This window comes from Paroedura picta, chromosome 6 (genome assembly GCF_049243985.1).
Source record: "Paroedura picta isolate Pp20150507F chromosome 6, Ppicta_v3.0, whole genome shotgun sequence".
NCBI lineage: Eukaryota > Metazoa > Chordata > Lepidosauria > Squamata > Gekkonidae > Paroedura > Paroedura picta.
Window position 1 is genome coordinate 41,416,332 of NC_135374.1, and position 27,154 is coordinate 41,443,485.

Sequence of the window (27,154 nt, forward strand, 5' to 3'; positions counted from 1 at the left end):
CTGAACAGCCCAGACTCATCTCCAGAGCGCAGGAGGGAATGCAGAAGGACAACGTTGGCAACAGGCAGGCAAAGTGCTCGGCTTAGACTACAGCAACAGGCTAGGTTGGGCTCAGGTGGGGCTCATTCATCGGAGGAAGTCTGAGTGCCAGGTGCAGCCACTTGGTGTGACAGCTCAGCTTGTTCTTAAGCACAGCCGAAGTGCTTCCCAGTGTGGCTGCAACCTTGTGCACATGTCCACTCGTTGCCTTGACTGGGTTCCTGCTCCCTGACGCTTCAGCGAAGCTCTGTTTGACTGATTCCCGGCTTGACCTTGGTAAAGATAAATGACAACTCTTTCGGTTCTCCTTTGGACTTTGTCAGCTAACAATTCCTGATAAGACCCAGACTACTCTCTGGTAGGCGCTTTGAACTTGCTGGACTCGGTAACTGTGCTTGTCCTTGCACTAACCCTGTGTGTGCCCGGCTAGGGCAGCACACTTACAGTTACCTTCCCATTCCTCTCCCCACAACAGACACCCTGTGGGGTGGGTGAGGCTGAAAGAGCGCTGATATCACTGCTTGGTCAGAACAGCTTCATCAGTGCTGTGGCGAGCCCAAGGTCACCCAGCTGGTTGCATGTGGGGGAGCGCAGAATCGAACCTGGCATGCCAGATTAGAAGTCCGCATTCCTAACCACTACACCAAACTGTAGCCAACTTATAGTGACCCTAGCCAGCATCTTTCAAGGCAAATTAAAAATACAGGTGGTTTACTATTACCTTCCTCTGCAGAGCCTTCCTTGGCCATCTCCCAACCAAGAATCAACCATGCTTGGCTCCATAGAAATATAGAGTTTGAAGGGGCCATACAGGCCATGTAGTTTCCCTGTTCAATTCAGAATCAGCCTAAATGAGTTTGGCCTAAATTATGTCACCGTTCTTTGCAATGAGAAAACCAGTTGCGAGCAATATTTCTGTAATATCTTGGCTCTTCCTAACAACTGCCTTTAAACACATTATGTCCTTGTCTCCAAGAGAGTGGGGTCATAAAAAAGTAGTGGTAGTCATAACATTATGCTTTCAGGAACATTCATTCTCTCAGTTATATGACAATAGACACCATTTTCTTCCCTCAGTTGTGTTTTATCAGTTCAAATGTCTCTTGATATAAGTTTTAGGTTACATTTAGAATCTGAAAGGAATTAAGGTATTTCATCTCAATAGCTGTTAATAATTAGATGTAAAAAGAAATCAGTTTACTTCCATTCCAAAAACACTGTTTCCTGCCAGTTGCTTGAACACTAAACTTTGAAATGCCTTTGTGAGACTACAAAAAAGTACTCTATGAGTATATCTCTAAAACATAATAAAATTTTACATTTACAAGGAGTTTTATCTGCTGGAATATCAAAGGACTTCACAGAGTGATCTTTTCTTCACATGTAAGAATGCTTTTTTATAGCTTTGAGGACTTTTATAGAAATATATAAAAGGCAAAGTGAAAAGATAAAAATCCAAAATGTAAAGAATATGTTTTGTAATTTCAAGCTTCTGTGCCATCTTTCCAAAATATTGTTCACAAATATCAATGAATCTTACTTTTCTATGGGAAAGAAGATTTGGAGGTATTTATCTCACAGTGTTAGATCTGAAAAATATTCTGCTTCTCACTACATAAAAGTTAGAAATATTGGAGATTGGATAAGCCTTTCTTTCTCCCATCAGCTCCCTTAAATTTAATAATGGAAAAAATGATGCTGTTTCAGGGTGATTTTAAGACTTGCTGTGCCATACAATTAAGTACGTAGACAGTGACAGTACCACAAAAATAATATTAAGGAAAAAAGGATAAGGAAGGACAAAATAAATTCTGAGATGTAAGGCTTCCCAAACATACATCATGAAGCAGATGGAAAAGGGTTCTGCCAGAGTCCCAATCTGGGGGAAATGGCCACTCAAATCCCTGCATGGCCCCAAATGGCAACTGACTCAACCCATGATATTAAGGGTAGGTGGATAAGAGGGGAAAGGCAAACATGTAGCATGAGGTAAGGCAGGAATAATTAAGTTCTTCTGTCTGCCATTCCATTGAATTGATGCTTCTCTAGCCAGCCAATCCAGCCTCGAGCAATCTGGACTGGGGCAAATCAATCCATGGCTGAAACAGCCGTAAGTGCATCTTTTCCCATATTTTTTTTAAATAGAAGCTGGAATTCGTAGAACCTGCTTGGCCTATCATTGTTTTAAAAACTGACACTTTTATGCACAAGATAAAAAGCAACTCCAGAAGAGAACCATATAAAACCCGGGGGGTGGGGGGGTGGGACTGAAGCAAATTGAAATTTAGAATTTTGACTTGAATATATTTACATTCTATTTATTTATTTATTTATTTTATTTATTTATTTTTGATTTTTATACCGTCTTCCTGTATACCACCTGAGACCAATTTTTGGAGAGGGGTGGTTTAGAAATCTGTGAATGAATGAATGAATGAATGAATGAATGAATGAATGAATGAATGAATGAATGAATGAATGAATGAATGAATCTCCCCACAACAAATGTGCTATGCTGCCGCTGGGCATCTGATCTGGGGCAGTCCACCCTGATCCTTCTGGGTTCCAGATGGGGGAGCATTTTCCCCAGAGCACTAGGTCTGCCCCAGATGTGTACCTCTGGACAAGGCTGCCAGAAGGGTGGCGAGTCTCCACCACAAGACAGAGCTTCTGGGGACGTATCTTTGTATTTTTAAGAATACACTTTCTTAAAAATAAAAAGAATGCCCCAGGCAGCTCCATCATGCTGGCAGAGCCACCTGGGGCATTTGTTTGTTGCTTTTGGGCCACCATAGTCATGGCCACGGGTGAGGAGGAGCTGGGTCAGGACAGCCTGACTCTTCTCTTCCCCATGACCCAGGCCTGACATAGACCCCATTGGGGCCTAGGGCAAAAAAGGGAATGCAAAGTTATCCACATTCCCTTGCCATTGGGCAACTGAGGGCCTGAGTTGGGCCAGGCCTGGGATAGCCCCAGCCCAGCAGCAACATCATGTGGAACCAGGAATTTGCCCTGCCACCAGATGAGTGGTAAGATGCAAATTCCTGGTGCGGAAAAGGTCCCTGTGAAGTAAGTGAGGCTGAGAGAGCCTGGATATTATTGCTCAGTCAGAACAGCTATTTCAGTGGTGTGAAGGGCCCAAGGTCACCCAGCTGGCTGCCTGTGGGGAAGTGGGGAATCAAATTCAGCTCGCCAAATTAGAATCCACCATTCTTAATCACTAAGACCGTTTATGCACTGGAGGTTTCATGCCGGGCTGCAGGCGGGAGTTTTAGTCGTAGCAGATTGCCCCACCTTTTCCTGCACCCACCTGGGGGAGCATTTGGCCTGGTGTACCTCATCCACCCCGGATTTGTGCTCCTGCACAGGAGCTAGGACAGTGAAGTTCCCAGTGCATAAATAGTCTAAAAGCTGGCTCTAAAAGCACCAAAGTGTGGGTGGAAATCAGGGAATAAAGCAAGGCATTATGGGGGAGGGCATACAAAAATGCTCTTAATATCTCACTTTGGTATATTAATAATTGGTAACAGTTGTAGTTTCTCCTTCCCTGTAACTTCTTTTTACTTCTGGCTCTTCTGTCTTCCTTCCTTCCCATGCAACAGTTTATAACAAAGTGGTTTGGCTGATACAACACTGAAGGACAGGAGTAGACCTAGGAACCTTCAAGGCCAGCCACTCACTGGAATCCTTCTTGGTAATTAAATGGCTGCACTTCTGAGGAACAAGAACAAGCCATTCAGAACCCCAGTAGCCCTGGCAGTGCCTCGGGAACTGTTCCACTCACACTCCGTAAGCAGGGGCTTTAAGAATTAATGCAGGAGGAGAAAGCAAAGCAAATACTGCTAGCTGGATCTGAGTCAATCAGTCCATGGTCACTTGTTAACCTTGAGCCAGTCACATTCTCTCAGTCAAACCTGTTTTACAGGATTGCTCTGAGGATAAAATGAAAGAAGGAAGTGCCATCGATGCAACTCAGAGCTGTTCAGAAGGACCAAACATCTGAGTTGCCAAGTGCCTGAAGGAAGAAAATCCTGACCCTTTAACAAAGACTTAATAACAAGCTATTTAACAAGTGATGCTAGTTATTTCTGTGCCATGAAAATCTTCAGCTGCTATTTCCATATATTATAGTTCTGTTAAAACATTATTCACAAGACTGTTGGTATTCCTAGAAAGCACACAAATGTAATGATATTTAAAATATTTAAGAGTACTTTTTTGGGGGGTTCCATCATACTCTTTGTGGCAACCTGTATCAAAATCATCTGGATTGCAAGAAATATCAGAATATGACTTCTCGTTGATAAAGGAAAAATGTTGTCAAGATAGAAAAAAATCACAGCAACCTGAATTATACTTAAGGAAATTGGCATACCAAAACTTGTTTCATTGCAGAAATGCACTCTACTACTGAATTCAACAACAGAAGTTTATGGGTAACTAAAAGGTTTCTGTGGCACAGTACAGCAAAAACCCACCAGATCCTATCACCAAACTTGAATTTCTAAAGACAAACCAAGACAGGCCAAGGAAGGAAAGTAAAAAATGTTTTTCCACGAGGAGAAATGTCAGTATATATTGCTCTTTGATGAAGCAGCTATTATATAATTCCCAGAACAGCCTTACCGTTAACCTCATCCTTCTAACCTAGAGGTTAGATGCTGCAGTAGTAGACGCTCCTGTTAAATAACGTTGGGAAATGAGAGCCGAGTTCCATAAAATGAAACCATAAAATGCATGCTATAAATCCATCCAACATAGCTTCGGTAGTCAGAGTTCATTTTTGGCGGAGGGGAGCTCACCTGCCATCGCAAAGTTTAATCGTCTCCATCTTTATGTGCCTGCTTCAGCAGATGCTGCCATTGGATGCAGGAATGTCATTGTTTCCCTTGTATTTTAAGCAGCCTTTGTAGCAAGATTGCAGAAAACCATTCAGGAAAATATCCTTTTTGCTTTCCTATGCTTTTCTAAAAGCCCTCTTTTAATTTGGCAAGAATCTTAAATAGAGTATTTGAGTTCGGTTTAAAACTTTACTTAAAGGTTATTTGCTTTAAAGCTAATAACATTTTCTTAAGATAAAGGACACATGACAGATTTTGCCAGAGAATAGAGTTGCCAACTGCAGCTTGGGAAATTTCTAGAGATTTGGGAGCAGCGCCTGGGGTAGCAGAGTTTGGAGAGGGAAGGAAACAGCAGGGAAGTGATGCCACCCTCCAAACCTTCCACAGTCCATGCTCCAAAGCTGCCATTGGTTCTGGGGAAACTAATCCCTATATTCTAGGCATCAATGGTAATTCTAGGGGAACTCCAGACCCCAAAACAAACACCCAAAAAGGGATAGTGTTACAAAAACAAAAAAGCAACAAACATAACCAACAAATAGTTAGGACCCAAAAGGTATCCACAAAATATAATCAAATTATATTAACATTTATTGTGTACAATGTATAGAGTTAAACACATAAACATAATCCATAGGCTAATCATTGAAATAACATAATATGCACCATACAATGCAAGATCTAATGCGATTTGACCTCAAAGTGGGTCTTCCTCAGAGGTCTAATCCTGAACATGTATGTGATGTAGCAATAAATACAGATAGCAGCCATTGAGATTTTAAAAATTTAATTAGTTCTCTATAAATAACAACATAATTTAAAATGGAACTGTTGAAAGATGCCCATTTATCAGGTGTAAGTCTCCTTTGCCAAAGTGCTAAAAAGTTGAACATGTATGAAAGCAAATCAGGATGAGATATAAATCCAAGTATCTTACTCCAAATCAGACACATTAAGAAAGAGCTTATTCAGACTGTAGCTTCTGAATTTCCATTTCAGCACTATAGCACACTAGTCTAGAAACACTATAGGATAAGGTACAAAACTTTTCCTAAAATGTAGCAACATTGACTATAGGAAATGCTCCAAGTTAACTATGTAGCTCTTCTCAATAGGATAATGGATCAACAAAAGCATTAATAACTGAAAGAGCACATATATGGTATGCATTTATGTCTCTGTAATTATAATATTGTATTAAGTAGTGATACTCAGAAATCATGCAAAGTAGATTAGGTGAAGGCATATTAACTGAGCCAAAACCACCCAGTGAAGTGCTTTAATACAAAAGTGGATTATCAAAAATGTAGATAAATAAAGCATTGAGGGGGGATGTAAATCGGGTTTCTCCACCAAAATCCCTTAAATTCTTCTTTTAATCTTGAACAAAAAATATATATGTGATAAGCAGGGATGACCTCCAAGGGTGCACTTATGGCCCTTCTCTTAGGGCCCTTCTGAGCCACCTGTCCCACCATGGCTCCCCTGAACCTTTCACCAAGATGAGCCACCAGAGCTCAGCATCTTGAGTAAATACACTGAGGCTGGGGGAGGGGGGGGCTCAGCAGTACTCAGAATTTTCAGCAGTCCTCTCTGGTCAAGTCATCTTGTGGTCCTCTGCTGGATGGTGGTGAGTAGGAGGGACCCCAACCCTGTCTTCGGCCTGCAGGTAGAGTGGGGTTTCACAGCGTGGGTGGGAGATCTTTGGGACAGCCAAGAGAGAACCTGGACAATATGAAACAATAAAAGAGGAACAAAATGTAAAAGAAATAGAAAAACAACTTATTAAATAGTGTTTTTAATAATGTTAATAATGACTAAAGCTAATAAGTGAAGATAGCTGAAAGAGAGCTCTTTAATCATTTAATTTAACAAATATTCTTGTATTTTGGAAGCGCAAACAAAACAATATGATATTGCAGTACATTATGAACAATTATGTATCTATTTATTTACTGTACTTCTACACTGCTTTTCTTTATTGCTCCAAGCAGGTTGCAGTTACATTCTGCCCCCCCCCCCCAGTATTTGTCCCTATTATTGAATGAATGTCTGAATTCCTCCTCCCAGGATGAGAGGTCTTTAATATCCTGAGATCCAAGGAAGGAGGAGCCAGCTCCTGCTGTACCTATGCATATTGAAGGTATATTGGTATGTAGCAATTTGTTTTTCTGTTGGGATGGTTTGCTTTTTCTTCCTGGATAGCAAAAAAAGTAGCCTACATGGCCTATTGAAGTAGCTGGTGTTCAAAGAGAGACACTCAGAGACAGCAAGATAGTAGGACTGCACTAGAACCAAACATGGTGCTTTATTACTCCTCAAATTTAGGGACTGCTCTGATTTCTGTATGTATAGCATCAATTACCTGAATATATTTCCTTTTAAATCATAACATTTAAAAATTAGCTCCTCTTCAAATATAGAATGCAAAAAGTCTTCACACTTTTCAACATCTAATGCCATGTGAAGAGTTGGGAAGAAACAGCATGTCTAGTAGTTACTGATTGGTGTATCCTACATTAATCCCTCAAATCCACTTCTGAAGTATGCTTCACCCATCACATCTACTGACATGAATCCCACAACTTAATTATTCATTACAAGATTTTGGTATTGATCTTTAAGGCCATCTGCGATATGGGCCCCACATATCTGCAGGACCACCTACCCTCATATGCCCCTTGCACGGCTCTTCACTGTGAGTAAAAACTTGTTGCTGATCCCTGGCCCACAAGAGGTACACCTAGCCATAACCTGGGCCAGGGCCTTTTTGGTCCTGGCCCCAACCTGATGGAACGAGCTCACAGGAGAGCTAAGGGCCCCGTCGGAGCTTTCTCAGCTCCACAGTGCCTGCAAGATGGAGCTCTTCCAGCAGGTCTTTGGGTGAGGCCAAGGCAATTAGACCTAGCCCCCCACCACCATTGGCTATAACAGCTGCTACTCCCAAAATACCAACTATTACTATCTATCTCTAAGGCACGGGGGTGGGAAGTTATGGAGTGGGGGGAAGAGATTATTTTTGTTGTGGGTGGTGGGCTATAAATCAAATAAATAATAATAATGATTTAGTAAATGACTACTTCTTTTTTTTCTCCTGAACTTATTCCCTATAAACTTCATTCCAATATCCTAGTTGAAAATTTTGTTATTATGGGAGAGAAAAGGCTCTCTCTATCCACATTGTTCACCCCATGCATAATTTTATAAATTTCAAATTTATCCATTTATTATATTTGTAGGCTCCCTGTGGCAGCTAACAACAGTAAAAACATACAATAAAATCAAAGAAAAATACAAACCACTACCCCCCAGATCCCTAACCTCCCGCCCCCAATCATGCCCTCCCAGGACTACCAATCCACCAAGTTCCCAGGGATATTGTTACAGATAACAGACCCCAGAGGAGAAAAACAATCTTCCATTGGCCTGACCTCAACCTAAAGCCTGGTAGAAGAACTCCATCTTACAGGCCCTTTGGCACTGAGTTAGCTCTGGCAGGGCTCTTAGATCTTCCAAGAGCTAAATATCCCCATTTAATCATCTTTTCTCTTACGTCACAGTAAATAATCACCTCTTCTGAACGTTTTCCAGCTCTACAATATAATTTTTAGATGTAGTGACCAGGCTATACACAGTATTCCAAATGAAGCTGCATCCTAGATATAGGAGCATTATAATATTAGTCTTTTATTTTCAGTCCTTCAGAGCACTGTATTAACTTTTTTCACTGTTAACACACTCTGCATTCATCCCAGCAGCCTTCCATTAATCTTTCTTAAATTCCAGTCTTACAGTTTGACGTGGATTTCTGGAATCAGATTATTGCTATAAAGGAAAATCAGGTTATTGCTATAAAGGGTCTGTTCCTTGTAATGATCATCATTTTAAATAACAGTGGTCAGTACACAGGTTTGCAGCTAATCCGTCTACACCCCTAAGGATCAAATCACTAACTATCAGGACCTCCCCTCACTCCCTGCCCAGTACTGCTTCCTTGGTGTGAAAAGATACCTGTTCACCAACTGTAGATGGGGTCCCTTCTGAGGAAATCTCCCCCCCCCCCGCCATTCAGTGCAGTGCCATGTTTCTCCCTGAACCTCATTCTTCCTGAAAGCAGTGGGGCTGCCATTCTCAAAATGTGACACATCTAACAATTCTCCAAGAGCCTAACTGACTCTCTCTGCTTCTCCGGTCAGCTACCTTGGCCTCAAGGGTGTGTACTCTTCCCCTAAGAACCAGGAGGTCCTTGCACCAAGCACACACAATCATGACTTCTATCCAGCTGGCTGTCATACATGTTACATTCAGTTAATACACTGCATAGCTCCCAGCACCCTGCTGGCATCATAATTGGTTTCTTAATCCCCTATTTTATAAATTTCCTATTTATGAAGTTCTGTTTGTGGAAAGTGTGCTTACCCTTTTAGGGACATGGAGAGACTGGTGCCCTGGCTTCCTCACCCTGCTGCTGAACTCACACATCTGCTAAACTCGTTTATTTCCTTGTTCCAGATATTTTATCACTAGAGCTGACATTTTGCACTGGAACTGGGCCTGTTACCTTTCAAAGCTGAGGCTGCTCATAAGAGTCCAAAATAAATTGCTTAGGTCAAAACTCCCAACCTCACTAAAGCCAATCACACTGATTGAGAGCGAAGCAATAATGGAGGATGAGTGAGAACCTCTGGTTGATTAACCAGAGATCTTGCTGAAAGGGAGCTGCTTCTGAAAATGTAACAAATATATGAGTATCTGGAAAAACAGAGTTAAATAAAAGTAGGCTAGAGTGATTAATCTAGATCCCCTGGAGAGTTCCTTGCTGTTTAAAACTGAAAGATAGTGAAATTAATTACTATATGCTCTGCTACATCATTACTATGTAGAAAAATTACTTGAGCTCTTTGGGAGTTTTCTTCTGCAAGAACAATGCTTTTGACCGTTAGTCAGTATCTTGTTCCCCATAAGAACAGGACACAATTTCTCCTGTCCTAGTTGTGGACTCTACAGAAGAGAATTCCTAGCAAGAGACTGTGCAAAGGCCCCTTCTCAAATTATTTTGGTAGAATTGTCTTTCTGTGTCAGTGAAAAAGCTTGTAGCCTTTGGTGAGAAGTTTGCTGGGTTGTTACTCTCTCTATTGCCCATTCAGGAAATGGACATAATACTGGCCCAGGAAATAATCTCAGCATGAGTTTTTCACATTTGGACCAAGGCTTCCCATGATGTCCTGACCATATGAAAGGAGCACCACTGCTATAACTTCCAGCTACCATGGTAGCCAATGCTGCTTCCAGGATCTGGTATTTAGAGGTTTGCTGCCTCTGGATATGGATGTCCCTTCAGTCACTAACGGCCTTTTAGGGCTATCAATGTTCAGGGCTATCACTACCTCCCCTAGTAGTGAATTCCACAATTTAATTGCTCATTGAATAAAGATACTGAGTCCCAGTGGGTTGGGCGGATTTGTAGTAGTAGTCGTCGTAGAAGGGAGGCTTGGGGGCCAATGGGAAGCAGTGGTTCAGGTCGACCTCAAACAAATGCCTGGTGGAGGAGCTCCCTTTTGCAGGCCCTGGGGAACTGAGAATGTTCATTTTAAGTGTATTTACTTTATCCCATGAAGAAAGGTTTAACATTGTCCATCTGTCCAAATATATCAGTGATCAACTTGTATTTTTACAATTTAGTTTAATCATGTGCTTGATATCTCTAGGAATCAAAAGTAACATCAAATCAACAATTCTAAGCCATGCTGCAGGCTGGGATGTATTTATTGAAGAATTCCTATAATTAACATGACCAGATTTTAACATTAGTAAAGCGGGACACCATTGACCGGGGGGGTTCTTGATTAAAAATTTGGTCTATATGGAGCAACGAAAAGTTTCATAGAACGCATAGAATGCAAAAATAGTATTGTAATATATATTTTTTAATTTCAACATAATTACAATTTGCCAGGTACCCCCAGATGTCTCTGCAAAAGTCAGACAATCTGGTCACCTTACCTATAATACCTACAGACCTCCCTTTTCAATTCAAGAGGCTTCAGTGTTCCATTCAACTAAGATTTGCAATGAGCACCAATAAAGATCAAGGACAGTAATTACTAATAGCTGGCCTTAATTTGCAAAAAACTTGCACGTGTCTATTATTTGTTGTTGTTAGTTGCGAAGTCGTGTCCGACCCATTGCGACCCCATGGACAATGATCCTCCAGGCCTTCATGTCCTCTACCATTCCCCGGAGTCCATTTAAGTTTGCACCGACTGCTTCAGTGACTCCATCCAGCCACCTCATTCTCTGTCGTCCCCTTCTTCTTTTGCCCTCAGTCACTCCCAGCATTAGGCTCTTCTCCAGGAAGTCCTTCTTTCTCATGAGGTGGCCAAAGTATCTGAGTTTCATCTTTAGGATCTGGCCTTCAAAGGAGCAGTCAGGGCTGATCTCCTCTAAGACTAACCGGTTTGTTTGCCTTGCAGTCCAAGGGACTCGCAAGAGTCTTCTCCAGCACCAGAGTTCAAAAGCCTCAATTCTTTGACGCTCGGTCTTCCTTATGGTCCAGCTTTCACAGCCATACATTGCAACTGGGAAGACCATAGCCTTGACTAGATGCGCTTTTGTTGGCAGAGTGATGTCTCTGCTTTTTAGGATGCTGTCTAGATGGAGCTCAGGAAAATGAAATCTGTTACTACCTCCATTTCTTCCCCATCTATTTGCCAGGAATTGAGAGGGCCGGATGCCATGATCTTCATTTTCTTGATGTTGAGTTTCAAGCCAACTTTTGCACTCTCCTCCTTCACCCGCATCAAAAGGCTCTTTAGTTCCTTTTCACTTTCTGCCATTAGAGTGGTATCATCTGCATATCTGAGGTTGTTGATATTTCTCCCTGCAATCTTGATCCCAATTTGTGACTCATCTAATCCCACCTTTCTTATGATGTGCTCCGCATACAAGTTAAATAGGCAAGGCAACAGTATACAGCCTTGCCAAACTCCTTTCTTAATTTTGAACCAATCAGTAATCTCTGCTATGACCTGTCCATCTTGGGTGGCCCTGCATGGCATAACCCATAGCTTCACTGAGCTACGCAAACCCCTTCACCACAACAAGGCAGCGATCCTTGAAGGGGGGGGTCTATTATACATATGGCTAAAAGTAAGATTCAAAACAAAAGTATTTATTTGGCTTCCAATGGTAGGATTATAACAATGCCTTGCTACCAAGGCTATGTTATTTCCATAATTAATTATCTGTTAATTAATACTGATAATTGAATTAGTTATTATTCCTTACCATTGATTTTTTTTTGTAATTATAGTCACTTGTTGTCAAAGTATTGAAAATACTCATTATTAGAGAAGAAAAATATAACTGCATATCACTTTGGAGATTGTGGATCAGGCATGAGCAGAGCCTCTATAACAGTGGTTCTCAACCTGATGGTCGGGTCCCCTTTGGGGTCAAATGACCCTTTCACAAAGGTCGCAGCAGGGCAAGCAGCCTGGCCAGGTGGGCACCATCCACACAAAAGCCTTGTGGGGTAGATTGAGATAGAGCGTTCATCTGTCTCGAGCCGCAGAAAGAGTGACATCAGTATGGTGGGACAAGAGGCAGAACTGAACTGAGAAACCCCAGAAAAAAAAAACAATTTGTATACCATCATGAACAATGGATCTTCACACCATTGATCAGTTTTGGTTTAATTTCTGTGAAAGAACACTTGCATAATTTTGTGGTTGGGGGTCACCACCAAATGAGGAACTGTATTAAAGGGTTGCAGCATTAGGAAAGTTGAGAACCACTGGTCTATAAAATGATATTGCAAACAGAGCAAATTATGTGGTTGGTGAGTAACGTAAGCAAGGGCTGGCCCCCAGTTTGCAATCGACAATTGTATGATCTCAGATGCTTCCACATGTTCTTGGATATTACACTACCATTGTGCTGTAGCAATTGATCCGAGCTGGATTTTCCTGTGTAAACAAGACACTCCATAATGACACAACAATGGCACAATGAGATAAAGCTCTGGTTTTCTAGAAAGATCCAGTGCATCTTTGGATCTTCTTTTTAAAAATCTTTTTAAAAATCTTTTTCCCTTAAAAAAAAATCTGAATAAAGGTTTTCAAGACTTCTACAGCAATTAAATCTTAATGTATAATTCAAATTATGGACTGTATTTGTTAAGTGACAATATGTAAAATGTATGCTTTTTAAAAAAGGAATTAAGCTTTACTACTTTGCCAGCTTTCTAGCATAAAAAAGCAAAAGGAAACCCACTGACATCGGAATATATTTTGGTCATGATTCATGGGGAGAGCAGAGAAGAATCAGAAAAAGTGAATTTACTTAGATGTGGCACAGAGCAGTCCTATTAGCTGGATGAATGAAAACATAACGCAGTGTTTGACTGTGCTATGCAATTAATTTGAACTGCCTATTGTTGACATGTTTGAAACTGTAGTTAGAAGGCCAGCATTAAAACCTGAGGTTGTATATCTTATTCCAGCAAAAGGAAAGTGCCTACTGTGCTGAAACTGCTATTTAAACTGTCTGTGCTCCTTGGCCATCATCCTATGTGCCATTTTAGTTTTGCTTGTCCATTGAACTTAAAATGTAAAGGGGGAGCTGTTCTGGCTGCTATATTGAAGGAGAAGGAGAAGGAAAAGAAGTATTGGTTTTTATACCCCACTTTTCACTGCCAGAAGGAATCTCAAAGCAGTTTAAAATTGCCTTCCCTTCCTCTCCTCACAAAAGACACCCTGACCGTTTATGCACTGGAGGTTTTATGCCAGGCTGCAGGCTGGAGTTTTAGCCATGGCAGGTTGCCCCACCTCTTCCTGCACTCACACGGGGGAGCATTTAGCCCGGTGCACCTCATCCACCCCGGATTTGTACTTCTGCATGAGAGCTGGGGCAGTGAAGTTCTCAGTGCATAAATGGTCCCTGTGAAGCAGGTGAGGCTGAGAGAACTTCTGACAGGATTGCTCTGTGAGAACAGTACTATCAGGACTGTGATGAGCCCAAAGTCACCCATCTGGCTACATAGGGAGGGGCAGAGTATCGAACCCAGTTTGCCACATTAAAAGCCACCACTGTTAACTAATACAGCTCTTTTGACACCCCTCTCTCTGTCTCTCTCTCACTCTGTCTGATTCCATACCAGTGGCACCACTCCAGGGCCACTGTGTTGTGCGTCAGTGTGTTATGGGCAGCATGCTCCACCATGTCCTGTGTCACCACGGGAGAGACATTTTGGCAGCAAATGCTGTCTGCCCTGGATTTCTGTGTCCCCTTGGACGCAGACCCAAAGAAAAGAACTTTCAAAAGTTATTCTAACAAAATAATTTTTTCTGGACAGTTGCTTAAATGTTCCTCAGGCCTTGATTTTGTTACAAGTACTGTTCATATCCAAGACAGTCCTTGAGGAAACACTTCCATGTCGAGAAATGGATTAGTAAGATAAGAGCTAATAAGAGTTTTTTCTCATTGGGTTTTCTTTCCAACTCTATTTCCACTGAGATTTACTAACTCTGTAACCTTGGACAAGAGCATATCTATTATTTAATATCCCCCCCCCTCCATTTCTGAGGTATTCATCTTTCATTAAAAGACTGTTACAGATTTAAGAAATGACTCCTTTTTAATTCAGCACACATCCTTGTTTTTACAGTCTTATTTCACAGGTATGGGAGTGGAATTTGTAAGAGTTTATTTATATAACAGCTGTTTAGGCACTGTTACATTATTGCTTTAGAACGGCTTGCTAGAAGCTGAACTGTAAACACTGTGGATTGAACCACTGGACTGTGAAGTCCCCAGGAAGTTCAGTGATACAGTGGTATACATTCAGCAGTGGAACATGTGCCCGAGAATTACTCCCATATTGTACTGCATGTATAATCTTCAAGTTGCTTTAGTGATTAACATTCTACTGCATATTACAGTGCTAAGTCTCCCATACTGAAATCAGTTTTCCTTTTTACTTACATCCTAAACTTTCCTACCTCTCAGATACCCCAACATCCTTCAAGCCATCAGTAGACCACTCTGTTGATTCTGTTACTTTAATCATGTATGTTTTAGAATTCCATAGATGAGGCTATAAAGGTTATTTATGGGTATTTAAATGTCAGGAAAAGCAAAATTAATTAACTTTGATGTGAATAAGCCCCTCCTCCTGAAGCCATCATTTCCCATCTATGTCACCTTTCCTGTACAGAACTGATGGAGCAGGGCAAGGTAAAGGAATATTAGAAATCTTTCGTTTCAGTATGGCCCATTGTTGTGTGAAATTACATTACTCCATGTAAAAGAGGAAGGAAAAAAATAAAATTATGATGAATAGAGTTTCTATATACTTAAGCAATTATATTAGGAGGAGGAGGAGGAGTTGTTGTTGCTGTTGTTTCTTACATGCCGCTTTTATCTACCCAAAGGAGTCTCAAAGCAGCTTACAATTGCCTTCCCTTTCCTCTCCCCACAGCAGACACGCTGTGAGGTAGGTGTTGCTGTGAGAGCCCTGATACCACTGCTCGGTCAGAACAGCTTTATCAGTGCCATGGCAAGCCCAGGGTCACCCAGCTGGCTGCATGTGGGGGAGCACAGAATCAAACCCTGCTCACCAGATTAGAAGTCCGCGCTCCTAACCACTACACCAAGCTGGCTTTTATGAAAAAGTACATCAAGGTACTCTAATTCCAGCGATACCAGCAAGAATGATAGAAATGGTGAAGAAATACAGCTTGCTTTTGAGTTCTTCTCCCCTCCCCCCTCATCTAAATGGGAAAGATCAGGTATTAATTCTGGGGCAAGAGTTCCAGCAAAAGGGAAAAGGAAGAACTAACTGTATAATAGAAAAAGGCTGGTGAAATGTTTAAAATGGGCAAACTCTTAGAAGCACCAGAAGTCATTGTAAAGGCTTGCTTGGGTTAGAAATATATCATTGGGCTCTAAGCAGTTCACCATTTTAGAAATGTACATTGATTTGAACTAGCAAAACTTTAAAATGTAAACATACTTTAACTTGACTCCCCTATCTTTCTTGCAGAAACACGATGGCCATTTTACTGTCATCCAACTAGTTGGCATGCTACGGGGGATTGCTTCTGGCATGAAATACCTTTCAGACATGGGCTATGTACATCGAGATTTGGCAGCTCGGAATATTTTGGTCAACAGCAACCTCATGTGCAAGGTCTCTGATTTTGGACTATCCCGTGTGTTAGAAGATGACCCTGAGGCTGCTTATACCACAAGTGTAAGTTTTTATATGTACATATAATATTTAGAAGTTACGAATTTGGAATATTGTCCTTATTTTCTTTGCTGCAGTTAGGATAGTATGCAGATTGACTGGCTTTTGTGTTAGCCAGATCTGTGACTCAGTTACTTTTGCTACAAAATTGGCTGTTTCAAAGACCATCTTTATTTATCACTGGTTATATTTTTTTTAATCTAAAGAGCTTTCTCTGTTTCATTATCTTGGGTCACAGTTGCCCAGTCACCTCATTTTATTTGCAAATTTGAATAAGCCTATTGTCTTGATACTATTACTTCATGTTCCACGGTCAGTATAATAACAAAAGACTGAAACTCTTGTATTTCCATTGTTGAGGCATGAATAGTTCATTCATGTGTCTGATAACTTAAACTTTTACTTCAATTCATTTTGGTTCTGTTTGATTATTACCCAATAACATAAGGAATTACATTTTTATTCATATATTATACATAAGATAGCACAGAGTTCCAAGAAACGTTAATTGTGGCCACATAGACAGTAAAATGAGCCTCTTGTGGCGCAGAGTGGTAAGGCAGCCGTCTGACAGCTTTGCCCATAAGGCTGGGAGTTCAATCCCAGCAGCCGGCTCAAGGTTGACTCAGCCTTCCATCCTTCCGAGGTCGGTAAAATGAGTACCCAGATTGCTGGGGGGTAAACGGTAATGACTGGGGAAGGCACTGGCAAACCACCCCGTATTGAGTCTGCCAAGAAAACGCTAGAGGGCGTCACCCCAAGGGTCAGACATGACTCGGTGCTTGCACAGGGGATACCTTTACCTTTACCTTTAGACAGTAAAAATATTATGGAAATGCACTACCATTGCCTAAAGTCTTGCACCTAGGTTTATAACAAAATCTAATTTCATAAAGCTTCCATTTGTTTCATTGGAACCATAGTACAGGAAATGGTCAAGGATCATGAGAGTGGCTGGTATCTAGCCATGTAGCTATTCCAATGAACAGCATTTCCAATTGCTGGAGAAAAGGTGCTGACTGCAGACTCCCACGTGGCTCTATTTACTCTTCCCGAAGGTCCATTGCCCTGTAGGAAGAAATGGGAAATACCTTCTCCACAAAGTCAGTCGGCAGCTTGTAATCCTGTAGTGTACATGCATAAATCTAACTAATTTCAATTATACTTATTTGTATGTTGCTGAATACAGGAATGAAAGCAATTACTCTGATCTAGGAATTGCTTATGGGCAGCTGAGTTCTGGTGCTTGCACAGAAATCTCTCCCCTGCAAGAAGAGAACATTGAAAGAAAATATTCTGTCCTCCAATAAAATGCTTGGGGGAACTTTGGCCCAGGAAATTTGTGTGGACATAGATTTCTGTGTCAGGACTGGACATATGTGTGATGTTCTTAATGAACATCAAACATCCTAGCATAGTATTGTTTGAGATTTAATTAGTCAGTGATGGAATCCTAAATAAATTTTGTTTTCAGTGAAGCTTCATTGTTGAGTCTTTAAATTTTTTAACTTGAAATTTAATTTTTTTCCCTTTACGTTTCCCTTCCTCTTAAACTATCAACTTTAGTACTGGAGGAGTTATTATAGCTGAGGAGTGATCATGGCTTCTTCTAAATTTCCAAAGCTTTGTTTGATCCATTGTATGCCTTAATCACCAAATATAAAAATAATTTTATGTATGCATAAGGAATTGATGTGTTGTCCTTTTTGTCAGTTTGCCTGTATATAGAGAGCTTTTAGGTACAGCCCCTCTGAAACCTGCCACTTCTTTGTAGGGCAATGGAGAGAAAAATAAATTGAAACTTGCCAGAGCAATGGCATGACAGCACTTCTGGAGTGAATCTGGAAGTGATGCCATTGCAATGATGAAGAATCTAGGATTCACCCAAAGCTCTGTGGTAAATTACAAGATTTTCCAGTGAATCCTAGAGTGTCACATTGACTGTTTACGCACTGGAGGTTTCATGTAGGGCTGCAGACTGGAGTTTTAGTTGTGGCAGGTTGCCCCACCTCTTCCTGCACCCACATGGGGAAGCATTTGGCTCAGTGCACCTCATCCACCCCCGATCTGTGCTCCTGACGGGGTGGGGCAGTGAAGTTCCCAGTGCATAAATGGTCATTGACACAATGATGCCAGATGAGTCATTACTCCAATGGGACCTCCCCTTGTCCCCCTCTCTCTCCTGCAGGGTGACAGCTGCTGGTTGGAAAACCCTATAGGATGATAAAACATTTTTAGACAAAAGCACAGCCTTTATTGTTTTCAGTTTTCACTGGAGCCTAGATTTACACAGAGTGCCTAGATTTTATATAGAGTGCTGTCAGAAATTTCAAGAATCAAAGAAGCCTGAATGAGCCATACTTCTTATCCTTGTGCTCCTTCTATAATGTTTGAAAACAGAAGTCTGTGCAGAGAAATAAGTAATTTCAGTGGGTGGCTGTGCTAGTTCTCTCTTTAAACAAATTTTTTTCAAAAACCATATAAAATGTGACTGATACAGAGTCTCTTAAAACATTTCTAAAAAGAGTTACAGAATTATAAAAATCTATCCAGCACCTGAATTTACACAGACTGGCCAATTTCTAATTTAAAAGGTATTATAAAATAATCTTTAACTGCTCCTGCAGTAAAATAATAGGGTAAGGCCACCTGGGAAGGAGTTAGGGCGGGCCCTGTCCAGGATAAAAACTCAGAGCGGCTCCTGATTGGCCCCTCCGAGTGTCCATCCAGGGCCAAGCAGCCAATGGGGAGGCGCACGAAGCGCCTTCCTATTGGCCCCTCACCAGGACAGACCAAAATTTGATTCACACAGCCCAGTCTGCCTGCCAGTCTGCTCCTGACCACCGCAGGGAGAGGAGGTCAGCAGGGTTGCCAAAGGGGATGAGAATAGAGGCTTGGACAGGCTGCGCCAGCCCTTTTTGCCCCAAGGCTGTCCTAACTGTCATGTCCAACTGCAAATTGCCTCAGAACCCTGACAGATCTGGCGGAAGGCTGCAGAGTGCTCTCCCTCCCCCTCCCTTAAGGCCTGCTGCGAAGGAGCCTCTGACAGCCCCTGACTGAGGGAAGGAGGCCTTTCCAAGAGCAACGCAGAGGAGCCTGAGGGCCTTCCTTTTGAGGGGGGGGACTTTCCCCTTCTGCCAAACAGTTGCATGCCAGGGAGGCCACAGAAAAGTCCCTTCTCACTTAAAATACTGCTCTGCCCAGAGGTTAGACACAGCCAAGCCATGTGTCTTTCTTCTTTGCAACTCTCTGCAGATTTGAGGCCACTGCACAGCATTATTCTGCAGAGGAAACTGGCTCTTTTGTCTCCTGTTTCATCTGCACAACAATCCTGTGCAGTAGGCCTCAAGTCTTTCAATTCAACAACAACTGTTTGGGAAGCCTTAAATGTTTCTTCTCTACCATAGCCCTGTCCAAAGTAGCCCTTTCTGCCTGGGGAGATGATCTTTATACTCTGCAGGTGAGCTGTAATTCCAGGAGCTCTCCAGGCCACACCTGTAGGTTGGCTACCCCTAGGTTGGAAGGTTTGGAGGTGACTTCAAAATCATACAATGCCTCAGAGTCCAGCCTTCAAAGGAGCCATTTTTGCCTGCAGTTGGTAGGGAGTGGTGCAGGAGTGTCCCTCCTGGCCTATGGGTTATGGTCAACCCTTACCAGCAACTGTTTGTATTCTGGGGCGCAGACAGGCAGACCAGCATCAGTCCTGTGAGTCTGGAAAGTGCAGGAAGATCTAAATAAATATTTACAGCCTGAAACTGTAAATAGAGAACAAGTAAATGTCTGGAGACACATAGTAACTGAAATGACTAATTGGCCTGGCAACTAAAAAAAAAACAGTATAAAAAACCTTACTAAGGTCAAGACTGCTGTGCACAGAGAGTCTTCCTCTTGGTTGCCAGCTTCCCTGTGAGGCTCGCTACCCTACCTCCCTCATGTGGAGTCTGCTATGGGGAGAGAAAGGGAAGACAATTGGAAAATGCTTTGAGACACCTGAGGCCTGCTGGGTCACTGCGGCCCATTCCCAGTTCTCTCAGATTTCTCACAACCCCACATACCTCACAGGTTAACTATTGTGGAGAGACGAATGGAAAAGGTGTTTGTAAACCACTTTGAGACTCCTTTGGGTAGTAAGCAATAGAGTACAAAAATCCGTTCTTCTAAGTTGCAACCATGAAAGAAGCATGTGGGCACATAACATTTTACCAACAGTGAAAACATGGGAGACAGAAGGAACAGGGTGGACACCTGTGTACTGTGACTACCCCATGTGTATTAGGGCAGAGGGGCATTTCGGTGAATGTGGCCTAATTCACACAAGAAGGGAAATGACGCAGAACTGGGAGGAATTGGTTGCCATGTAATCTTCCCCTAAGAAGAGTCTCCAGTCTGATTTTCCCTTCACATATCTGAGGACATGGCTCTGGAAAGCTCATCTGTAACCACTATGCCAAAATTCCCAAAGGTCAGTCCTCTCCCACACTCAACGAACATTCCACACCACAGGTTCTTGACACCCATATCTCCACACCCATACCCTCATTTGCCACCATGCCACCACAACCTCCCACACAACACACACATTCAACCCCATGCCCTTACAGACTGGACAACTCCTCCCCTTCCTCTTCCGACTGCCAAGCTCTAGTGCCGGTTGTATTCTTGGAGACAACAGGCTTTGCCCCTAGTCTGTTATATATATGGCATAAACAATATAAATAATTATGAAAATGAAATAAGGAGAGGTTTGAAGATAAATAATGAAGGGATAAACCTATTGTTATAAAATTTTATAATTATGATAGTGACTTTGTCCATTCAATTGTCATTTTTAATTTCCGATTTCATTTAGAATTAGAAGTAAAAAAAGGGAGATCAGATAATTTTAGACCCAGTTAATATCCATGGCACTACATAGAATAGAACAGATATAGCCAAGCACAAACAACCATGACCCAACATATCAGATACCATGCCAGTAACAGTTTAACCACGTAGCACTTGTAGCACATGCTATGGGCCCCGCACTTTCAGGGGCCCTACACATTGCCTCCCCACCCTCACCGTTTATTTCCCAGTGCTGAGAGGAGGAAGATAAAAGAAGCCATGGGACTGCAGCCCTCTCCAAACTAATTTATATTGTGGCTGATACAGGACAAAACAGCCTGCCATGTTTTATGACCTTCAGCTTCTGATTGGATGTAGTAGCTGGGGGGGGGGAATTCTTGGCCTCCTTGTTGCTGTGCGCTCAGGAGATTTCACTTCCTTCAATGCACATCCTTTGCCTCCCCAGCTCGTGTCTGCTTGGAGACAGAGTAGCACACACCCATACATATTTATGATTTGTGTGGCCCTGGGGAAGGGCCCCAAGTTGGCCACCTGCATGTCAGATGCCTTCCTTGCTGCTAGAAACCTCCATTCTGCCTTGGAATGCAAGTATTCTGGAGGTTTCCTCATGAGCAAATTTCTCACTTCAGGTGCTGCTGTCTTATCTTGCTTCTTCTGTTCTCTGTGCCAGCAGTAATAGCTACATTGCATCTAAGGAGTAGGGATTGAACACAAGCAGTATGCTCAAGTGCTGGGGGAGGCAGGACAAATGCCCCCCAGGCATTTGTTTGCAGGACCACTATTTGTGTTGAAACAGCAAGAGAAGAGAAGAGTTTAGCTTCATTCATGGCAAAATTGATAGCACATTTCAAAATGAATACCTTTTTTCTGTATCTAACATAAAAGCTTCTACCTTGAATGAAATTTTGTTCATCTTAAAGATGCTACTGGATCCATGCTTTGGAACCATGCTTTTGTCCCGTGGCATTGCCATGATGACACGAATATGTGTTTTTTGTGGTATATGCTGTAGCTATTGATAGAAGAAATCGTCTTCTGGTGACTTTGGGGTGACAGGATACAAAACCCCTGAGGATCCATGCTTTGGAATCCATACTATGCTCCATGGCAAGTAACCATTTTGATTTAAAATTGTCACAGAGGACTAGGAGAATAACCCATCAACAACCCAATGCACTTTTAGCCAAAGGTAGATTGATGCAAGGGCAACTCTAGCCTCTACCTTCATCAAACAGCTTCTAATCTGATCCATGAACTGGAGAGACATTTTGGTGTCTGTTCAGTAATCAAGTTAAATTCAAAGTTCTGTTCAGAGTTCTGGTGATCACCCACAAAGAACTGCGTGGCCTTGGACCAACAAGCCATAGAGGACCATATCTCCCTCTATAATCTACTATGACAGCTTCACTCATCCAAGCAAAGCTTCTAAAGGTCAGCAGTTGCTCATTTACATATAGTATCAGTGATGTCTCCTACCATGTGGAACTGCCTGCCTAAGGAGGTCTGGAAGGCTTCCACACTTCTTTCATGTCATACAATGTACAGATACTTCATGTTCAAGAGGGCATTTTTAAAAGGAGATTAGACCTATTCTGCAATGAACAGACCAGGAGATCATCTTTAGAATGGAATACTCAACTACAATGGTTATTGGATGTTATCAACTGCTTTTTTTTTCATTGCATTAATTTTGTAATCTACTTTTTCTGTTATTCATAGTATACTTCTCTTAATTTGTGTCTGTTTTGTTCCCTAATTCTGTATTCCTCATCTTATTGCATTGTTCACTGATTTTCTTACACTGTCTGTTTGCACACTTTTTATCCTGTAATCTGCTCTGAGTCACAGCAAGAAAGGCAAGTTATACGTATGGCAGGAAATGCATATGGTTGCAGTATAGAATTAATTTTATGGCCAAGTGTTATCTTTACAACACTCCTCTGTTATATAAATGGGATCCATTTTCAAAAGCATTGCTTTCCATAGAAGTCTAAACCCAAACCCATCTAGGTCTTAAAGCCTTAAAGTCAAAGGCTATTTGACCAGAAAAAGATAGCAATATAACAGAAAGTGATTGCTGTTCAATACAAACACCATTTAATTGCAGTTGCTATGTATTTGTACAAATCTAATGGTATGTTAAAATCCAAGTCCACTAACAGGGTCATTAAATGATAATTAGAAGAGTGTGCTGGATTCATATTCGGATGAGGATCCAGATATTTTCTTCCAAGATCCAAGTAAATTGTATGGAACAAAAAGAAATGCTCAATGTTTTCTACAAAGACCTATCACAGTTGCAAACACAGTTACAAACAGCAAGTGGAAGTTAATTCATTCTTGCAAGCAAAAAATAGCATGGTACCATAATACTATAGAAATATTATGGTAGCTGGTATTAAATATAAATAACCAAAGTTCATGGGTGAACATATACATCACTTCCCTGTCTGAAGACCACATCATTCTTCTGCTACTAATCTGCAGTCTTCTTCAAGGCCAAGAGGGATTCTAAAAAAACATGTTAACTCCAAAAGTCTTTCAACCTGTGATACAGGTCTTATCATTGTCCAGTTAAACTATTTAACTCTGATGGTCCCCACTAATCAACAAGCTATCCCAAAGTTATGTCAACATATGATAGGGGCTGTGGCTCCGTGGAAGAGCATCTGCTTTGCATACCTTAGGCCCCATATTTAGTCCCCAGCATCTCCAGATAAAAAAGGAACAGGCAGTAGGTGATGAGAAAGACCTCTGCCCTGAAAGCCTGGAAAACTGCTGCCAGTTTGAGTAGATAATACTGACTTTGATGGACCAAGGGGCTGATTCAGTATAAGGCACCTTCATGTGTTCTTGTGTGATACTGACTGTTGAATCTTTTAAAAGGTGTCTTACCTCCCTATGGTGCAGGCATAAAAAAGGATGATGGGTGACATTTCCCTATTTCCCCCCATCTCCCTGTGGTGCAGGGGAAGGCAAAGTGGGTGGGTGCTGTCTTTCAGACTCCCTGTGGGGGGGAGCAGTTTGGGCACCCAAAGTCCTTGGGCCAACCTTAGACACCACAGGACTATTGCATCTTTCAGCCTTCATAAAGCTATTTATACAACACTATATACTGGTTCTTAAGTGTATTCAGAGAGTTTGGGTTTTTTAACCAGGCAGAGTGACTGTTATTTGTGAAAGACCACTAGACCACTGTAAAGGTTTCACTTCCACTAGTTGCTTATAATAAGAACTTTGTACTTCTGTCCATTTCTCTTGCTTCTTAAAAAACCAGAAAGTAGTTATTTAGCTGATACTAAGTGTTGTGGCACTAAGAGATACTTCTGTACCTGATGTTGCTGAAGGCAAGGCTTATAGCCATCCATTTGGGGGGGATGAGAAAGAATTAAAAGCTAGTAACATTTTACCTGTGGCATTTGTTTGTCAGGAAAGGATAAAGTAAGCATTCAAGATAACAGAAAATACTGTTTTAGTATATACTGAATGTTGCCAGGACATTAGGTGCACACACAATGACATGTCTATGGCCCATTATGCACTGAGTGGAAAGTCTGCATTTGGGGTGGAATGGCGGTGGCTAAAATCACCAATTATGCACGCTACAGGCGGCAACCGGGTACAGAGTCAACATATGCCGCCGAAAAAGCCACGTTAGCGAGATGCGGAAGAAAGTGGAGCTTCCCGGGACCAGGGCGCAACCAGAAGCAGCTCCGGAGTATCTGCATGCATAATCAGATACTCTGGGTTTTGCCGCCGTTGTGTTCCGTCCTGTGCATAATCGGTTTCCTTCACTTCTTCCTCCTCCTCGTTCTCCATGCCACCATTTCAGCAGCCGTGCATAATAGGCCTATATTATGAGCTGGGGAAAAAAACTCTTATCAGAATATAAGCTCTTGAACCCTTCTTGATTTATCAAAATTCATCATTCTAGGAATTAGATTATCATTTCCTGCCACCCTGTTTAATCTATTCATACTGGACAAGATAAATTCTAACCACATGTTCTAAGGGGAATGTTCTGGGAATGTTCTAAGTCCAGCTAGAATTTATTTATTTCCTTTTGTTTGTTTAATTGGTATACTTGTTCTTGGCCAGAGCATCCGAGCATGCTTTCAGCTGAACGCATGACTTAACATGTGATGTTGTGGTACATTCAACTACATGATTTAAGAAATAGGGAAGGATTTAGGAGTATTCCATTACAACCTCCATCTCTTTTGAAGCTATTTGCCTAATATATTATTACCATTTCAGTTAATGCGTACAGGTGTTGGAGAACACAAATACATTTTTATACTGTTGTTCCTCCAAGGAACCCAATTAGTATATGCGGTTTTCCAGCCTTCCATTATATCCTGAAAACAGCACTTTGATGAGGCTAGACTGATACTAAGTAACTGATCCAGGTCCACTCAAAAATCCTCAAGGAAGAACTGGGATTTGAACATGAATCTCCCAGACTCTATTCTAACTGCAAGAATACCATTCATAATTTTGTCAAATTATTGTTTGAATTCCTTTTAGCCACTTTGAACACATGAAACTGCCTTATACTGAATCAGATCAGACTTGGTCCATCATAGTCAATATTGCAATTCTCCAGGGTTTCAGGTAGTTCTTCACATCTCCTACCACCTGAATCTTTAAATGGGAGATGCTATGATTGAACCTGGGATGTTCTGCTTGCCAAGCAGATTCTCTACCTATAAATTATAACCACTCTCCAACAGGATTTAGAATCATGGAGTTGGATGTGACCTCCAGGGTCATCTAGTCTACCCCAGTCAGGATGTGTGGTTTTATTTCACTGAAAGCATTAATGTTCGTAGCAAAATCTGAGTCTCCTTACACTTTACAAGTGTTAATAAGCATAAAAACTACCATTGTATTTTCTTTGACTTGATTTTATAAGTTAGATCCTGTGGAGCAGGAAGAACTCATTCCCTCCTCACTTGATAGATTTATCATTTTCCCTTCAAGCTGTTTTTGAGGAGGGTCACCTGACATCCAAGGGCAGCATTTGGAGCTTCCATGAAAGAGGGAAGATTGGAACCTTACCGCACAATGATGGAAAAGGCCAGTCAATGGATATATTCAGCAGGATGTAGACACTTTCTCATTTTGCTGAAATGAAATTGTGTTCATCTTGGAGGTGACACAAGACTCAGTCTGCTTCAACAGACTGCTGCCCCTATGGAATTCTTTAAAAATTGCCTTCAGTGCTTTATGCTAAAAGGCAGGATATTAAAATTGCAAAATAATAACAAATACAGTTTGTTCACATAAATAAATTATATAGTCAGCCAAATTTTTGAATACTTAAATCCCATGACTAGAGCTGTGAACAGCCAAGACAGATCTCTTTACAAACCTGAAAAGGGCCTCAGGTTTACAGAAAAATGCAAAACTATATTGAAGGGGGGGGTTAAAAACACAAAAAATGAAAAGGAGCACCTGTAGCTTTAAGCAAGGGATTCCTTCAGTGGTTGCGTAGGCAACCTTCAGTTGCCTAGGCAACCACAATATTCTGTGATTTAAAAGGCAGGGGAAAAGGGAAGGGTCCTTTCCAGGGCTATTTTGGCATTTGAGGCAGGAGTCATCAAAGCCAGGCCAGACCAGGGTTGTCAGCTTTAAGGCTGGAAAAATTCCTGGAAATTTTATGGTGGACATGGTTTGGGGAGGAGGACATGGTTTGGGGAGTGAGCAACTAGGCTTGGCTACTTGTTACTGTTCAACAGCAGCCACCTTTTGTACTGCAGCAGTTAGAACTAGGGCAGGGTCTGGGACACCCAGGTCTGAATCTCCATATTGCTGTGTAAGCTCACTGGGTGATTTTGGACCGATCACATACTTTCAGGCTAACCACAGAGTTAATGTGTGAATAAAAAGGAAGAGATGAGACTAATGTAAGCTTCCTGCTGTGGAGAAAGGTAGAGATAAATAATCTAGACGAAGGTATGAGGTAGATAAAGGGACCTCAGAAGAGTATAATGCCATAGTCACCACCCTCCGAAGCAGCCATTTCCTCCATGGGAACTAGGGTTGTCAGCTTCCATTTAGGTTTCAGAAATCACTTTGAATTATCACATCTTCAGAAGATGGAGCTCAAGTCCATGGAGAAATGTCTATTTTGGTGGGTGGCTGGTATGCGATCACTTGCCCCACATTGAATTCC

At 41.7% G+C, this 27,154-nt stretch overlaps 1 protein-coding gene and 1 long non-coding RNA gene across 11 annotated transcripts in view; one reads left to right on the forward strand and one right to left on the reverse strand.

Annotated features, from left to right (window-relative positions):
• The window catches only part of EPHA6 (EPH receptor A6), a 537,720-nt gene that overhangs the window by 456,782 nt on the left and 53,784 nt on the right, over positions 1-27,154 (forward strand). For all 10 annotated transcript variants that reach the window (XM_077342222.1, XM_077342223.1, XM_077342219.1 and 7 more), the window contains one exon: positions 15,925-16,134. In XM_077342222.1, coding sequence (XP_077198337.1) covers positions 15,925-16,134 — 210 coding nt within the window. The remainder of the gene's footprint in view (positions 1-15,924; positions 16,135-27,154) is intronic.
• The window catches only part of LOC143839765 (uncharacterized), a 32,187-nt gene continuing 11,062 nt past the window's right edge, over positions 6,030-27,154 (reverse strand). The window contains exon 3 of the long non-coding RNA XR_013231851.1: positions 6,030-6,605. This is a non-coding gene — a long non-coding RNA (uncharacterized LOC143839765). The remainder of the gene's footprint in view (positions 6,606-27,154) is intronic.